This window comes from Aptenodytes forsteri, unplaced genomic scaffold (assembly GCF_000699145.1).
Source record: "Aptenodytes forsteri isolate BGI_AS27 unplaced genomic scaffold, ASM69914v1 Scaffold256, whole genome shotgun sequence".
NCBI lineage: Eukaryota > Metazoa > Chordata > Aves > Sphenisciformes > Spheniscidae > Aptenodytes > Aptenodytes forsteri.
In genome coordinates this window covers 4,106,524-4,125,060 of record NW_008795021.1, presented here as the reverse complement: position 1 = coordinate 4,125,060, position 18,537 = coordinate 4,106,524, and the positions used below count along the sequence as shown (strand labels likewise).

The following is an 18,537-nucleotide window of genomic DNA, read 5'->3' as shown; positions in this document are numbered from 1 at the left end:
TATAATAATAAAAAAGCAAATTAAGAACAATAAGCAGTATGTTCCTTTATGAATTTACATTTAATTTAAAGAAGGAAAAGATAAACTTTTATATATAGTTGAGGACTTGAGAGTCACAAAAAGCAATAAAATATAAAATTAACACCCATTTAATTTATCTCCTTAGGCTTATGAGCTAAATCCCATTTAATTTCTGTCCTTAGGCTTATCTCCACAGAGCTAAATCAAGGGCAGGATTTTTTTTAATCTCCAAGAAATTTTATTATTTAAATGATTTTCTGCTAGCTTTCATTTTTACTTCATGACATAATCCAGCTGAGTGGATTTTAGCCCTATTCATTTTGCTATCACCAATACAGATTTCATTTTTCATGTTCATTTTCCAGTAGCTTTGATTCTTATGCTATTTATCAGAACCCAGAGACAGGCAACTAGTTTGTTGAAGGAAAAAGAACCTGTTTCAAGGCAAGAAGACCAATCAGGTGTCCTTATTTAACCCTCTTTGTCTTTGTGTGGAAGATCTGTTCACACTGCTATTAAAAATAACACTGTTCTATTAAAAAAAAAAACCAACCGGATGCACCAAAAATAATGATAAATGATTATTTTGAGGTTGCATTTATGACCTAGTTTTTGTAGGTCATAAAAATGGATAAATGTTCTCTATATTATTCATCATTATTACATTAAAGATATTAATCGCTAGAATAAGTAGCTTTGAATTTGCACTGTTTTTTACATTTCTCAGCTGTGCTTCAGTACCCTGATTCAGAGTGGGCGTCTTACAAGAATGAAAGAAGGAAATAATTTGGTACCTGATGTGAGCTCTTGCTTTCAATAGTATATTGTTTATTAAAAAGGGATGAATGGTGTTACTTAGATATTCAAGGTAGCTAAACACTTGAAGCTCAATTAAAGCTCATGAAATTGTGCATTCTGAGGACAGAAAAGTTCCCTTCCCCTGCTTGTAATTAGAAATAAATATGGGGAGCTGAGAACAACAGCAATGGGAGGAAGAGGAGGTTAGAGTAACAGAGTTGACTTAATTTCAGAAGCTTGAGGAAATAGTGAATAAATTAGGCTGTTAAAATTCATTTTGTTGCAAGTTGACAGGTGCTCAGCACAGGTAATTAATTCAGTGAGTTTTAATAAACTAGAATTAGAAACAAATAAGAAACATCTCCTCCTAAAGCAATGGAGAAGATGTGTACCACTATCTCTGGGTGCAGACAGGTTGACACACTGTAGCTTTCTGTGAGTGATGGGCCACAAGGTTTTAGTGATGCTGCTGCACGTACAGCAAGGTGAGGGGAGGTGGTGGTCCCTTGGCAAGGGAGAAGAGGAGAGGGAGAAGGAGAGATTGGGAGTAGTCCATGACCTGGTGAGAAAGAAAAAAATACTAACAAAGTACTTGCTAAAATTATGGTTCCCTGGCTAGAGATACTCAATGCCCCATTTAATAACAACCTTTAGTGAAAATGAATTTTTGTTCCTATTTGGAAATAGACTTCCCAGATATAGCACTTTCCCAGACATAACAGCATTGTTTATTTATTTGTTTATCAAAGGGGAAGAATTCAGCAGTACATAAAAGCCAGATTTCCAGGGGGGTATTGGTCAACCGTGCTGAGCCCATGGCTATACCTGGGAGAGGGGAGTTTCATTTGCCAGGACTGCTTCTTTGGCTGGGGAGGGAGGGAGGCTGAACTTACTTCAAGCACTGCCTGCACATGATTCTGTCATCACGATCCCTCAGCGGTTGTTAGGTGATGTTTTGAGGCTGATTTGCATCTTTCTGATGGCATGTGATGCAAATACGCTGTTATATCAGTGATTCAGACTTACCATCAGTGTTCATTAAAGATCCCTGTCTGCCATTCAGAAGAGTTAGTTATAATCAGCAGTCATACATTCCAGCTAGAGCACAGATCGCTTCTAATAAAACTTGCTTCTGTCTTCTCATTTTGTGATCAACATGATCATTAACATTTTCATCACAGTTCTTTCTTCCACAACAGCCATGTCCACCTTTGTCTCAGATTATCGTCTGTCTTTCTTTCAATACAGGGGATAAATTATGAACTAAACCCTACAGTCTATACTCTGTCAGCCATAAGAGTTAGCAATGTTTTCACCAAAAAGATCAGGTTTTGTTTGTATTTGCATTATTTATAAGGGAAATAGTGTATTTGCATTTTTTTCGGGGTAATATTGTGTTTTACCTATGCAGTTTCTCCCTAAAACATTCTGTACTATTCCTCAAAAGTCATTTTATTGTCAAATTCTCGTTCCAACAGAACATGCTAGCTTTCACAAAAACTTTGATAGGAAAGCAAATTAAAGTTGCATAGTGGGAATCTGTAACATATGAGCCAGCTAGTAAAAGAAAGGACATTTCCGTATTTTCTATTATATTTATGGTGTGTTTCACTGCATAGCTTTCATTTTAAATAAGTATTTATTTTTCGTATACAGGAAATACTGCTATCAGCCAGGCTTTAACAGGATAGATTTTATGAATCCACGTACTTTAGACATCTAAACATAAGAATTAATGGCAAAATGTAGGGTGGAATGATTAGTGCATTTTCAGGATCTGCTGGTTTTTTCCAGTTTACATTCTTCACTTTTTTAAAATAAACAATCGTTCTCTTGCATATAATTATATAGAACCCCGTTCCCCCAGATTTAAATAGGCAATTTGACCCAGGATTAGAAAACAAGGTATTTGTGACATCTGTAAATTCACAGCAGGAAATCATTAAGTTTTGACTCTTCAAGTGCATAACTGTTTGAAAGTTCAGGGGTTGATGTCAGCTAATGCTAATATCAGCTGATATCAGCTATCAGCTATGTATTTTAGATAACTGTTGGAGTGAACCAACACAATTGATTTCAGATAAGAAACTGGGAAAATTAACACAATAGAAAATTCAAAACAAAAAGACCTGAAAGTAATTATGAATATAAAATGAACTAAAAAACTTGAGTGGTATCATATATACCTTATCCTTCTCAAATTTTTATAGCTACCAGCCTTGATTCAACAATCTATGTAAGCATCTATATATAATTAGGACATTACATATTTTCTCCCTAAATAGTTTGCTGAACTGGGATTTTAGTAAAAAAAGTTGACTAGCCTTTTATTACATGCGTGTAAGATAGCTATTAAATGTGTATGCTGCATAAAGAATCAATCAAAAATAATATTGACATTTCTCAACTACGATCTTGCATTGTTAATATTGGGTGTGCGAATTTTTTTTTTTTTTAACCTTGATATAATTTTGGCGCTTCAAATTGTGATAAATAAATTGTGTGATAAGGATATTCTCAACATTAGTGGTGTGCTTTCAGTTCTGGGGTACAATGCACACTGCATTTTATAGCCTGCAACTGGCATTTTAAGTAACACAGTGGAGGGTAGATCATCATTTATGCCAAGAAGCTCATTTATATAAGCTACAATGTCAAGTTTAATTAAGGGCTACAGTGACAAAAACCCCGTTCCCCCAGATTTAAATAGGCAATTTGACCCAGGATTAGAAAACAAGGTATTTGTGACATCTGTAAATTCACAGCAGGAAATCATTAAGTTTTGACTCTTCAAGTGCATAACTGTTTGAAAGTTCAGGGGTTGATGTCAGCTAATGCTAATATCAGCTGATATCAGCTATCAGCTATGTATTTTAGATAACTGTTGGAGTGAACCAACACAATTGATTTCAGATAAGAAACTGGGAAAATTAACACAATAGAAAATTCAAAACAAAAAGACCTGAAAGTAATTAGGAATATAAAATGAACTAAAAAACTTGAGTGGTATCATATATACCTTATCCTTCTCAAATTTTTATAGCTACCAGCCTTGATTCAACAATCTATGTAAGCATCTATATATAATTAGGACATTACATATTTTCTCCCTAAATAGTTTGCTGAACTGGGATTTTAGTAAAAAAAGTTGACTAGCCTTTTATTACATGCGTGTAAGATAGCTATTAAATGTGTATGCTGCATAAAGAATCAATCAAAAATAATATTGACATTTCTCAACTACGATCTTGCATTGTTAATATTGGGTGTGCGAATTTTTTTTTTTTTTAACCTTGATATAATTTTGGCGCTTCAAATTGTGATAAGGATAAATTGTGATAAGGATATTCTCAACATTAGTGGTGTGCTTTCAGTTCTGGGGTACAATGCACACTGCATTTTATAGCCTGCAACTGGCATTTTAAGTAACACAGTGGAGGGTAGATCATCATTTATGCCAAGAAGCTCATTTATATAAGCTACAATGTCAAGTTTAATTAAGGGCTACAGTGACAAAAGAAAGTTGATTGCATGTGCTCAAAATACTTTTCAGATGACAAATGACTGACACCCATAAAAACAATATCCAGTGTAATTGTTAAGGTTATGATACTTAAACTTGACTAAAAAGATATCAGGCAGTATATTTCAATAGGTTAACGTTCTATAAGGTTTAAATAAAAAATCAAATAAATAAAACTTAATTTATTGCCTAAAATTCAGATTTACAGTCAGGATCTTTCTGCACAGAGGGAAAGAAAATATAACTGGTAATTAGGAGCATTTGTATCCCCACATTTTCTTTATTCAGCTCTGTAAGATTTTATAATCAGTAACTTTGTAACTTGCTTGCCACAATGACTTTACGATGATCCCTGCTCAAAGCAAATGTGTAGAGAAAAAATCTGGTGGCATGATTTATTTTGTGTTCTTTGTCCCTGCTTGGCACACTCAGTGTTTGGGAAAAGAGTCAAAACCTCTTCTGCCTAATCCCTATCAACATCTCTCTTTCTTTCTTTCTTTCTTTCTTTCTTTCTTTCTTTCTTTCTATCTTTGTGACCACCACATCATGAAGGGGGAGTTGATGTTAAGGATAAAGGTCAAGATGATAGATTATGACAACTCTTTGAATTGAAAAGAGAAATGAGTGTCCCTAAACATTCAACATGAGCTTCTCTTTACTCCCTGCAGGGCATCTGCACCACAACCACCGCATTTTTACACTTCTTCTTCTTAGCTTCATTCTGTTGGGTTTTGACAGAAGCGTGGCAGTCATATATGGCTGTTACTGGAAAAATTAGGACACGGCTCATAAGGAAACGTTTCCTGTGCCTTGGATGGGGTAAGTCTGTAGAATTCATCTCCTCAGAATCATTGGAATGAAAAGTTTAATGCAGCGACAATGTCAAGTATATCATCATTTTCTTCAGTAAACCTGAAAGATAGTAGCACATTACTAAAAAGAAGACTAACTTAGGAGCCTTTCCAGTTTATCTCAAGCTCAAGCTATGCTGGTGTATATTTTAGCATTCTTTTATAAATACGTTTTAACAAAATTCTAGAAGATTTCCAGCAAAGTAGTATAATATCAAGAAATCAAAATAAAACAAGAAAAAACATTCACTGAATATTCATGAAGCCTCTTCCTAGTTCACTTCAAGACCTGTCAAAAGTACCAGTAATTTAGCTACATCAAAGTGGTACACCGCGGGCAGAAAACAGTGTCGTCCTCCCTGCCAGTGCTTCAGAAAAAGAAATCCTGCAATAGCACTGTGCTTCGTTAAATCATTCATTCCATGTAAAATTGACCATTTTGCATTAGCTTGCCCTGTCATTTTTTGTCCAGGCAGAACAGCAATATTTTGCTCAGCATCTAATGGTTATTACTGTTTTGATTTTTTTCAGGTTTACCAGCATTAGTGGTTGCAATATCAATAGGCTTTACCAAGACAAAAGGATATGGAACAGCCCACTAGTAAGTCAATCTGAAATGATAAAATAAGTTTTTAATTAACAAGACTGTCATACCCATCAGGAATTACATAGCATAGTCTAAAGGCTCTACAGGTATCCATTCACACTTGGAACTGCCCTAAGAGTCACTGAGTGATCCACAAAAGAACAAAGAGAAAACCATATGCCAGTCTTGGACTGACCTCAGCAAAGCACCAGGGATCCTGGATTTCTTGTGAGGTTTTGAAGTAGCAAGCCTTTTAGAAACACTGAGGATTAGGTTCACTTAGACACCTAACATTTACATACATTTACCAAAGAGAATATTAAATGTTATGGCTAGCCTTTGCCAACCTCTAAACATGTCTAAACTGCACTGGCAAGAGTCTCTTTGGCACCCAGGTTTCTGCCCACCAAGCATGTACTTTGGCTTTAATGCCCCTGAGCTGCTTGGAGCCAAAGCCCCACAGAAATCTCAAAATAGCTCTCCCATCCATCCCCTCTTTCCTGGAGTGCCTGATCTAGCCCATTTCCTGGACTGGGCTATACCTGAGAAACAGCGAGGAGGAGCAATGTGTACTTCATTTACATTTTATTAATACAGTTCCTGTTTAGCCACCTGGCTGGTTCCAGTGCATATTTAGCCCCTGGAAAATTCACTCCGTAATGAGGCTGCCCTTCGGTTGTCTTGTGCTGAAGAAGGAGCTTGGGCTGAGCCTCCCTCCTGCCAGCAGAGAGCTCCAACCACCGAGACGTTATGTATGCGAGAATGCTTTCTTTTCGGTCGTCCTGTTTGGAGCTCTCCTCACGTTGCCTAAGAAATTAAGTATGCATCTGGACAGAAAGAGAGAAAATATTACTCTGTAGACTGGTAATGAGGGCATTCATCAGAGATGTGGATGAGTTAGGTCAAGTCCTCACTTCGATGAATATTTAATTATTCTCCTTAGCATCATTACCGAGTGAGATCAGGATTCCCCCTCCCTGCCCTGTCTTGGCACATGGCGGGGGAGGCTTCAAGCCCTCGCTCCAGCTCTGGGTGGATAAGGATTCAAAACAAATCTCCTCCTGAATACTGGCTCTAACCACTGAGCTGTTTAGTTTTAAATTGTGACAACATGTGTCTTTCATTTTTTTAATGAGGAATGGCTTACCTAACTGAAGTGCTTAACTTGCACTTATAGCTGGCAACCATTAGTGAAACAACGGTCTTAACCATCTTTTGAGAGTTATATTGAGGACCTGCTCCTCTGACATTTTTTCTAACTAATATGTGCTCATCTTGATGGCTTTTTTATTATTTAGTCCTTGAACCAGGACTGGAGAACCATTTAGGCTGTGAGAATTACAAATCACAAGATTACAATGTCCAGACCCCATTGGGGATATAGCTCTGTCCCTTGCAGGATCAATCCCATTGCATTTACTCTACTGAAATTATTCATGTGTGACTACTTGCTTCAGTTAGTGTTGCTTCCTGCTTCCTTCCTGGGCTGAATGCATTTTTAAAAGAGGATATACTGAAATATTCAGACAAAGCAACAATTCATTCATTAAGGGTAACCTGGAAAGTAAAGAAGAGCAGGTCTCTGTACATGTAACCGCTCCTCTCCCGGGATCCAAATTCAGCTGACACAGTACTGGGGGACAAAAGCACAAAAGGAGGTGTACAAGGGACAAACAGAACCATAATTCAGCTTTCTCATCTTATTTGCAAATACATTTTCTTGGCATTTGACACCCGAAGTACATAAGGAAACAGGGAATGCAAGGGATGGAGAATCCTCCTCCATCACCAGCTGATGTGCTGTCCCACTCTAGAAGCCAGCAAAGAATTGTGTCCCATAACAACTGTTGGGTGGTGTAAAAGCAGAGCTCCTGTCCTGCTCCTCCTCCCATAACTAAAGCACTTGTGTAAGCTTTTTAACTGCTTACACTATATTTGGCCTGTTTGGCTGCAATCAATTACACACATGCTGCCATCAGAAATGCGTCCTGTTGCAAACTATTCCTGGTCTGTAAGATGCTATTTTTGAAAACGATGGTTTCAAATGGAGAAAATTAAGAGTGAAAATGAAGGAACTGATTCCAGTCTCATAGTCCCACACATGAAGAGATTGATGGAAAGGGAGAAGGCCCAAGGATCTTTGAAGTAGATCTCAGTTTCATACAGTATATGACTGATGGGGGTGGCTTGAATTGTTCACACTCGAACCAATCCTGTGATCAACAGTCTCTGATTTCTATTTTTTTCTTTCAGTCCTAATTATTAGACAATTATATTACTGTACATTTAAAACTACATATGAAAAATATTTCACACAGACACTTGTACTGATATAGATACAGAAGCTGAAGGGGTTTCCTAAAAATAATAAAAATCACAATGACAAGTTTTCAGATATTTCAGGATATCTGAAAAAGATTTGTGTGTCTGAAAGCTTGATTGTTTGTTCCAGCTATTTCTGTGAGTCTAATAAATATTGTTGCTACCTCTCTTGAGACGATCAGAGCTATGAAAGCACCACTACTACTAGTTATAGTTAATAGACCTGTGTGACCTACTCATGTTTACACACATATACTAATGAGCAGTGCAGATAACTTCCAGGAATTTGTTATATCAGCAAAAATTAAAATGCTGTCATAGTCATGCTCTCCTAAAAGGAACCATTCTCCTGGAGAGCATCAAACAACTCACAAAATGTACAGAACATACGAACAAGTCTACAGATACTTCATCACTCAGCAGAATTTCATGACCATGTAACATGGTTCCATAAAACCACCAGTGGATGCTCTTATTACTAATTAATGTATATGGTTTTCTGCTATGTGGGGATCAGGGAGAAAGAAGACAGGAGAACAAAATAAAAACAACTATAAAGCATAGAAAAAAGCTATCAGAGCAAAGAAAAAGAAGAGAAGAAGGAAAAAATAGTAAAAAATTGACAAAAATTGCCTTACGGTGTAAGAAGGCACCTGAGAATCTGTCTTCAGAAAGTCTTCAACAGAAAAAGATTGGGGCAAAGTGCATTTCAGAGTAATCAACTGACAGATATTGAATACATTGCAATAATCACATCACACATTATTGAAAATCCAGATTCTTGAAACTTCAGATTGTGTAAAGAAAAGAGGACAACCTCTACATTTTTTTCCAGCTCTGCCTCTAAATGGAAGTCACTCTTTTGAACAGCCTTTTTACTTGAGGGCATGGGAAAGGGAGAGAAAAATTCTCCCTTGGTCTTAAAGATTTTTGTGGTAGAAACTGTTTTCTTTTTATTTAAAAAAAAAACTTGTTGACTTTTTTTTCAGCACAGGTAACTGAAATTATGTTTTAAATACAATACATAAACTGTTTTTATGAACTGATGTTTATATCTCCCAATAAACATGAAAATTTTAAACATGTCTTATCTTCACTAAGTTTAAAAGTTCATACTGGCAGGGAAATGCACTGTGAATAAATTCCCCCCTCTCAGAAGCCCATGTTCTCAGTCTCTCACAATAAATAACCTAGCTTTTGGAAAAATAGCAAGAAAAATTGCAGAAAATTTTGAAAGCATTTTTCTTTGACATTACAAAACTAAATTGAACATTATTGTTGTAATTGTTTTTTGAGGTAAGATGTAGAATAGCCTGACATGTATTACCTTTTTAACAGTGAGGCAGATATGAAGTATTTGCATCAATTTATCATTCCAGAATTTAGCACACTGATGCAGTTGCGTTCATGTGACAGATTTCACATGGCTCCATTGCAATGGGAAACACTTCTATTCTTTGCAGTTAGAATCCCAGCCGTAACAGACCATTAATATTATGATGTGCTTGCATTTAATTTACTTGTTTTTCAAAAGTAAAAAAACAGTACTGGAAAATAAAGATGATGTGTATGGTTCTGATGTGAATGTTTCTGGATGTGAGATCCAAGTAAATTATTTGAATGCGTATAGTTGAGTTTTCGTATATGTAGGTGTGATCATGCATTCAAATAAACATGCAGTTCTTTGAATGTGTAATCACTGGGAAAATAGCACAGCTGCATTTACTTCAGTGTGTGAAGCTCCTGATCTTTTGCAGCTATGGAAAGCTTTACATCATGGTGTATCAAATATTTAGAATTTGATTCTGTAAGCGCTCTGTGTTTGGAAATCTGATGGTTTTCAGTGAAAGCCCTGATGCAGTATGACAAACTGCAAGATTAGTAGCTCACCAGAAAATACAGTTTTCAGATGCTTTAAAATATACATTTAAATTGTTTGCAAAATATTCCAGAGAATACAGAACAGTTAGATCACATATGATTCTTCTTTAATGGCAATATTGTCTGTAAGACCTAGTTCTAATAGCAATTACTAAATGACATAAGAGAAGATACGTAGAAACCTGTTTTTTCTGAAGTTCTACGTTACAGGTACTTGACCTTTTATTGCTTTAAGTATAGAACTGTCAGACATTGTAAGCTGGAAATGTTTCTAGATACCTACCTGGCAAGTCCTGTTCATGGTTAGAGGAGATTTAATAAAGATTTGCAAACTTATTTTCTATTGTGCTCTTAATAAATTTTAAGCATTTCAGTATATGTATAATTCACATTAAAACTTTTGAAACATTAACAATTGGTAATGGAAATAACTTTCACTCTCTATATCATCATATCAGCAAAGTAATTCTTTTTTGTGTGTGCATATGAATCTCTATATGTAGGATTGAACATACACCAGAAGAATCTCATGCTGTAGTAATTATTAATGCTTTCTTGGCAATGCATTATTCTTATTTTTAATTTGTGTTAGTTCTTCTCTAATGTTCTTTCCAGCTGTTGGCTGTCTCTTGAAGGAGGGCTACTTTATGCTTTCGTTGGACCTGCAGCTGCTGTTGTCTTGGTAAACATTAATATAATTTCCAGTATTTTCATACAAAATGATGGAATGTGCTATTTAAATTATAAAAGCTTAGCTATACAGTAGCATTACATTTTGCTGTAAATACTGAGCTCAGTATTGTTTAACATACCTTCAGTATTTTGAATGCATGACTCATTTAATTGTACCACTTCTTCATACCAGTTATATCTCCATGTTTACACAGTAAGCTGTGAAAGAATAATGTACTGATTAGTAGCACAGAAAACTTGTTACAGGCATCACTGAGTTATTATCAGTAGCATCTACACAATTGTCACTGCCTTGTGAAGTTCAGTGACGGTCTTGACAGAGTGCTACTTGGCAGTGTATTGCCGTGCCAGCAAAAGCAACAGGAGGAGTGGAACCAGCCAGCAAGTTCTCCATGGCTACTGCTTTTGAAGGCAAAGAAAAAAATCATCATAGCTGGGAAACGTTACTCATTTGTGTATTAATCTTCCACATCTCTGGAAATGCATTTAGGTGTAAGATTCACTTTGCCTAATTGTAGACATCTGCAATGTAGATTTCTGCATTTAAGCTAGTTATCCCAGCCATATTTCATTGTCAGTAAAGAAAAACACACACTTTTAGGGCTCAAACCATCAGTATTATTTCAGGTGTCTACTTTAGGCTAAGATGAATTGCACCCTACATGTGCCATCGGCTATCAGTCATCTGCTCTGCAGTCTGTATGGATTTTTTACAATAATTTGTTTAGAATTTTTCCCTTACAGATTTTGAATCTAATTCTTCTTTCCACTCCACCAATTTTATACTAGGATAGCTGTATCAACACCGGTTATTTCTGATTTTCCCTTGCAAAAGGGAATCGGTCTTAGTAGTCATCAAAGATACAGCCATTTAGCTACATAGATTTCCCTGAAATGGATGTTTACTACTCCCATAGAGTTTGTCTCATCATTGCTGGAGTCAAGCCAGGATCCTTTTGTACAATTTTCAGTCCCTGTCATGATAGAGGAGCCAAGGATGTTCACAAAAAGGCAGTCATAATTTTCACATGGAACTGTATGTTCTCTGTGTAATTGGCAAGCTTTGTTCAGAGACGTTTGAAGTTCACAGTTGCAGTTTGCCCTTCCATTAGCTAGTAGCTGTGGAAGGAGCTGTTCCATGCAGCCACTTAAGCCTAAGTGTACGAAGCAAAAGAATTATATAACATCAGCTGAAAAATGTAAATGTTGAAAATAAAGTGATAATAAGAAAAGCTGGAAAAGAGTTGGCAGGCCAGACAGGCAACAATTAGGTATTTTGGCACAGGTCTTGAAAAATCTGTTTGAAAGGAAAAAAGGATTACCCTTTTCTAATAAAAAAAAATAAGGAACATTTATTTAATAGGTTCAAAACTTGGTATTACCTCTTTGCAGGCCATGCAGAGACAGGTTCATAGAGTTCAGTTCAATAATACAAATGGATAATAACAGTCATTAAGTTGTCCATTAAATGCCATTAGTATGTCCATTGAGTGCCAAAGTCTGACTGCTGAAACACTTGAATTTTTTTTTTAGATTAGGTTTTCAACCCATGTATGTGATCATTTACACCATTTACTTTAATGGAGCTAAACAGACTTACCCCAGGCATCCATCTGGCCCACAAAAAAAAGGAAACTGCAGTCAAACAAGGCTCAGGACTGGCATTTTGGTGAATGACGTAGACAATGACTAATGTGCAGGAGGATATGGAAAACCACAGGCTGGTTCTGCATAAATGGGAACACCCACATGGGCCGTAAATGCTTAAAAAGGAACACGGTTACGGTCATCGTGTGCTCTGACTAGCTCTTCCCTGTGCGCACAACTCAAATGCAGTGGTTTTCCTGGAATAGGATATATCGTTGCAATTAAAACTGAGGAAATATTAAAGCTATATTACTCAAGTTTCTGGCCAGCAGAAATGTACGTATATAACTTGATACCAGGCATAATTCAAGATTCAAAAATAAGCCTGTTGCAGTGTGCGTATGTGTTATCCATTTGAGAATACAGACTTTTGGTGTGCTCAGGGACAGTGTTACACAACTGCTGATGGAATACTCAGAAATGTAACAGGAGGCATTTTGCAGGTCTGTAAGAGGCTTTTTCTAAAGTAATGGGATAAAGTAATTTCTTTCAGGCACTGAAAGATCAACTGTTTGTTTTCTGTTTGACAGGTCAACATGGTGATTGGCATTTTGGTATTTAATAAACTTGTTTCCAGAGATGGAATCCTAGATAAAAAGCTCAAACACAGAGCGGGGTAAGCAACAATTGGGTTATTTTAAAACATATTAAAATTGTATCACCAATTTTCAATTACAGATATTCACCAAAAATGCTTTTGACTGTGCTTTGAACTTTTATATCAGTGTAACAGTGTGTCTAACAGATTCCATTCATCTTAAAAGCTGCTGTTGCATTACACTAAGGGAATGCAACTAAACAAACCAAACATAATAAAACACAAGTACAACAGTATTAAGTTAATAATAATGAGGATTAAACAAATCTGAGTGGAGATTTCACAAGAATGTCACACATGTAAAGTTGTTGCAGTTAGGAAAACAGTTTTATGAACTGTGTTTACTGAAGGAACCGATTATTTTTCTCTAGCTGTCAACTTTAATTACTATGGTGGGAAATGTTACTCATTTGTGTAAGCTGTTATAAAATATATTTTACAGCAATATATCCCTTACTGAGGTCAATGCTGTTCTGCCATTCTATGTGAAGAATTTGCCTTTGTTCGTACATCCATATCTACATAGATGTATGTTCTAAATTAGTGTAACAGAATTTCAAAGTAAAATCATATTTTAAAAGCAAAAGAAGAAAAAAGGTAAATGGAAATTCCGTGTTATTGATTTTTTACTTGCATTTACATTCAAATTCTGTTTGTTATCATGAGAAGAAAGGATTATGACAGTGGTGGTATCAGAAACTGTTTTTCAGTGGATGACAATGGTTTGAAGTACTGCAGCAGCAAACCTAGATTCATTCCGTATTGAAGAAAAATATTTCACAAGTGCATCATCACCTTCTTAACACTTTTAAAAGTCTATTTAAACTTTGCATAATCATTTTTTACAGTCACATGTTCTAGTATTGTCTTTTGGGCCAGCTTGTAGTTAACACCACCAATATCTGCATTTCTAGCAATGATAAGCGATGATATCTTTATTTTACTGTGTATTACTGCTATGGGTAAATTTATTACAGCGTCACTTTGAATTATTTTACCATTTAATATAAAATCAATTAAATCTTTCTGGTTTTCAGCTCTTTCGCCATTATTCTGACAAATATATACCAAAAGCTTTCATTTTGTTTCTTCTCTTTTCCTCTTTTTTTCATTAGAAAGTATTAATTTCTTAACCTTACTTTTGTCTACATTGCTCCATCAACATTCTTAACTGTGTAATAACACTGATGAAATCTAGAATATTATAAAACTACACAATTTATTTCAAGAGTAGTAGTAACTTAGGAATCACCAATGCAAATTCACATCTGCTCTAATTGCAGTGATTTAAGGAGTTGGAGCAGCCACGGGTTTGGCTTTGTACATTTTCTAAGGATATCCAAGCTTAGATTTAACTGCATCGGGGGGTTTTTTCAGCTACTCAATTGTCGGCTACAGAAATCTACTTGCTTATAATATACTTTCCTGATGAAACAAATAACTTGCTTTCTAACAGTGCGCAACTTAGTAAAGAGGTATTTCTATTTTAAAGTAAATGGATAAAGAACTAGAAATTATTCTGTCAGAAACAATCCAGCTATTCTGGGAAAGCACGTAGATGCCCTGATCGAGAAACAGTCTTAACTTTTGTGATAGTATGAGATGGCGGCTTGGCGACAGCATCCCTTGATACTGCTTGGCAGATGAAGAGTCTTGAGTTATTCTTTGGGGCATAGAAATTGGTGCAGCATTTGACCTCCAGTAGAAAGGGGATTGTCACTCATTTCTCAAATATCTCTTGCCAGCCATGCTCAGGAAGGCAACTTCATCCTTTCTGGCAAACACTGGGCCTATGCCTGTCAAAAGTTCAGTCAAAAGTTCAGCTGTAGAAATCATTTATGTAGGATTTAAAGCAGTGAATGGAGCAAAATATACTAACTCCATATGGGTTTTTTCCACCTTAATAAGCATATGGAGAATCAACAAGTGTCTTGATGGATAGCAATCTTTTTCCTGGCATAAGGGGTAGCACGCATATATGCCCAGCCAGAAAGATTATATTTGGTCTATATACACATCAAGTTCTATTATTTGCAAGATCCAGCACAAATCTATAGAGGTAAAGAGAATAATCCAGTCTGATAATGTTGAAGTATTGCCAAGCAAAGATGGAAAGTATTTTCCCAAGCTTAGGTTAAGCTTACCCAAGGCATTTTTCTAGTTCATTCATTAATGTAGATCTTTAATTGGTGTAAACTGATGTGGATTCACTGAGTTCTTTTCACACCCCACAATCACCTTATACAAGGTCATGGTTCTCACTGTTTTTTTACGGAAAAAAATGCATTTTTATGGAAAATATACTGCACTTTTTTATGGAAAGTCATCATTTGGTTTATCAAAATTGAAACACTGGAGTTCAATGTTGTTTTGGGCAGTATGTTAAAAATCTCGTGAATGATGAGTTTGGCAATAAAAAGGAGTTACGTTGGTTGAAATAACTGGGAAAAAAACTGAAGTGTTACCTATCTTCACCATGTTGACCACTTTCCAGCTGGGAATAGGTAAAGCACCCTTCCTGTCGCATCTCAGTCAGCTATGGTTATTCCTGGTTCTGATAGCAGAAAGAGAAGGAATAGCAAAAGTCTTTATTTGGTCGACTCAGGAAGTTGAATGCATGCTGTATGTAAAAGAAAATTTAAATTCCAGGTTTTGCACTTTAACTCTTCTGACAGGTGCCGAGGTACAATTGTCCATACAAAATGCTTTGAGCTTAATGCTTGTGTACTGTGTTTTATTAAAATGCAAAACAAGTCACCCTTTTTTTAGTACCAACTGATATTTATTTCATCAGATTCCATACATTTCAAGCCCTGTATTCAGACCTTCATATGGCATGAATAAAACCACTTCAGATGTTAGTGGGCCATTCAGATCACTAGTACAAATCTGACTATACAGAACGCCCATACTGATTTGATGCTTGAATACGTTTTGCAGGTTTCTTTCCCTATAATTGTACATACTTCATAGTCCTCCTTTATGTGTCCTATACGCTTTCTCAGGCAAGTTTGGATACAACAGCGTTTTAACAGGTCTGAATAGAGGGATTTCACTTTGTGTGTCTATCCTAGCACGTGCTTATGTTTACTTCAGTGTACTGAGCAGTTTTGATCACTGGACATTTGGGGCCTTTTTTAGCTTAAGTAGAACAAACAGAGTCTGCATGAAATGAAGCCCCATAGCATTAACATTTAAAGCTAACAATAGCGTAAAGTACAAAGTACAGTTTTGCAACAACATAGAGCATTCATCCTGAATAAGTCTACTTACTTTTTCTGCATGACGTCATATTTAAAAGCTAAATTTCAGTAGCAACGTTTTTTGGTGACAATTCAATATTTTGTTCTTTTTGTGGGTGTTCTGTTTGTTTGCAGTCAGATGAGTGAGCCTCATAGCGGTTTGACGCTCAAATGTGCCAAGTGTGGAGTAGTTTCAACAACAGCTTTGTCAGCCACCACCGCCAGTAATGCCATGTTAGTCCTGATCATTTACATCTTCTTGTTACAAATCTTATACAGTGCATGTGAGACAATAGTTTGATGATGACAACTGTGTTTGCTAACACTGTATAGAGTGCTGAGCACGTTTAAATACTTTTTAACAACAAAAAAAATTGCAACTATATTTATTAACTGAATACAGGATATTCTTTAGATCATAAAGTACCGACACTGTTACATTCTTGTCTGTGATTTTCAAGTTAACTTGATAAAGTGCCATCCTTAAATATGTTTTATTTTAATAGTGAACTTTTAATCATTTTTTTTACAATATTACAGTGCTGCTTTTCTCTTTCTTTCAATAGGGCATCCCTTTGGAGTTCCTGTGTGGTGTTGCCACTTCTGGCCCTGACTTGGATGTCTGCAGTTCTGGCCATGACAGACAAAAGATCAATATTATTTCAGATACTTTTTGCAGTATTTGATTCATTACAAGGCTTTGTTATTGTCATGGTCCATTGTATTCTCCGAAGGGAGGTGAGGAATGGCTTCCCAGTTTTCTAAAGGGCTGTGCTCCTGTTAATCTCTCAACTGCTCTTTAATGTTATATACAGCTTGCTCTGCAGAAATATATTTCATAGAACAAGAATTTTATGGTGAGATGTAGAGGAACAAGTGAAAGAGAGAGGGGGAAGATCAATTAATTCCAGGTGCAGAATGTCAGTTTCAGTATAGAACTGTGCCCACTTAATTAAATCTGGCTTTTAATCATTCCCAAGTTCAGTTTATTTTTAAGTGTTAGGCTTTCCCAGTATTGTGAGTATAGGGTAATACTTACATGAATGCCCTTTTCCTGAAGACCAAAAGCTATAGATTTTTACAGTCTCTAAAACTGATTCAAACACAAAATGGTTTCTGCTTATACTGTCCCTGAAAGAGGACATAAGGAGATGAGGTGTTATGTTGGTGACAATCTACCCTTTCAGTTCTACACACTCAGGTACATACTTAAGGTAACATACTTAAGTTATGGGGACAGTGAGGATGAAGATAGATGAATGCTTTGAGAACAGCAATGAAAAGCTAGTACCCCTGGCCTGTCCTTCACAGCTCGGTGTCACCCACTGCAGAATTCATCACCACTGAAAACTGATGTCAAAGCTATCACACAAGTGCCCTTTAACCTGGCTCTGGTGACAGCTTCTCAAACCTGCCAACTAACCGTACATTTTTATTGAGATAGATACTTTTGAGAGCAGTAACACAACAGCTTTGCTGGCAGATCTGTGGTAGTGGGACCATCTATCAAAAATGAGTAGGCGGAGCCAGACGGGAGAGCAGTAACCTGGTCCACTGGCATACCTATGCGTTAGGCATTTATCAACTTCAGGATATTTACCACACCAATAAACCAAATTACACTGTCTAGCATGGTTCCTTGTGATTGGTAAGAGTTATTGAAAAGCACTTCAGGACCAAAAAAAACCAGGAAGATGTTTCAGGAAAGGCTAATTGTCAACGCTGAGTGAGGAATCACACAGTGGTTTCCCTTTCTGCCATTCACACCCTTTAAACATTGAAACTCACTGTATTCATGAAAAAGAATTATGAGTGACATAATTTATTTCAATCTTTCAGTAGTGTATCACTTTGCATGAACTTTATATCACTATCCTACACACTATGCATACGTGATTATCTTATCAAAGAACTAAGTTTCCAATTTTTAAGGAAAAAGCTTATCAATATCTTGCAGAAAATAACATCTTCCATTGTGCTGACTCCACCCCACTTTATTCAAGCTGTTAGACGCTATGAACTTTTGTTTTTCTTAGTTTATCAGCTTTCATAGTGGAAGGGTCTTACCTCCTTTAATGCCTTTTCTTTTTTCTTTTTTTTTTTTGTTCAGGATAAAAATATGTGCAGAATAAAAGATAATACTCAAGACAAATCTATTTTATGTAGAAGTGTCTTGCTATCCCCTTATTTTCTACAGCATTTTCTTTCCCCATATGATTTACATCTGTGAAAGAGGGTATTCTCATCTGTAGAACTGAAAGCTATCATTTCACATATTCTTTTAGTAAAATGGTAAGACACTGCAACTATTTTTACTTAAATTCTTCAGTAGAAAGAATGGCAGTTCCATACTGGCTTTCCTGTCTATGAAATTT

The 18,537-nt window shown here is 36.1% G+C and overlaps 1 protein-coding gene across 1 annotated transcript in view; it reads left to right on the top strand.

Moving 5' to 3' along the window:
• Positions 1-18,537, top strand: part of ADGRB3 (adhesion G protein-coupled receptor B3) — a 293,354-nt gene that overhangs the window by 243,046 nt on the left and 31,771 nt on the right. The window contains exons 16-21 of the mRNA XM_009275805.2: positions 5,011-5,161; positions 5,725-5,794; positions 10,598-10,664; positions 12,853-12,938; positions 16,298-16,396; positions 16,729-16,900. Of these exons, the coding sequence (XP_009274080.1) occupies positions 5,011-5,161; positions 5,725-5,794; positions 10,598-10,664; positions 12,853-12,938; positions 16,298-16,396; positions 16,729-16,900 (645 nt within the window). The remainder of the gene's footprint in view (positions 1-5,010; positions 5,162-5,724; positions 5,795-10,597; positions 10,665-12,852; positions 12,939-16,297; positions 16,397-16,728; positions 16,901-18,537) is intronic.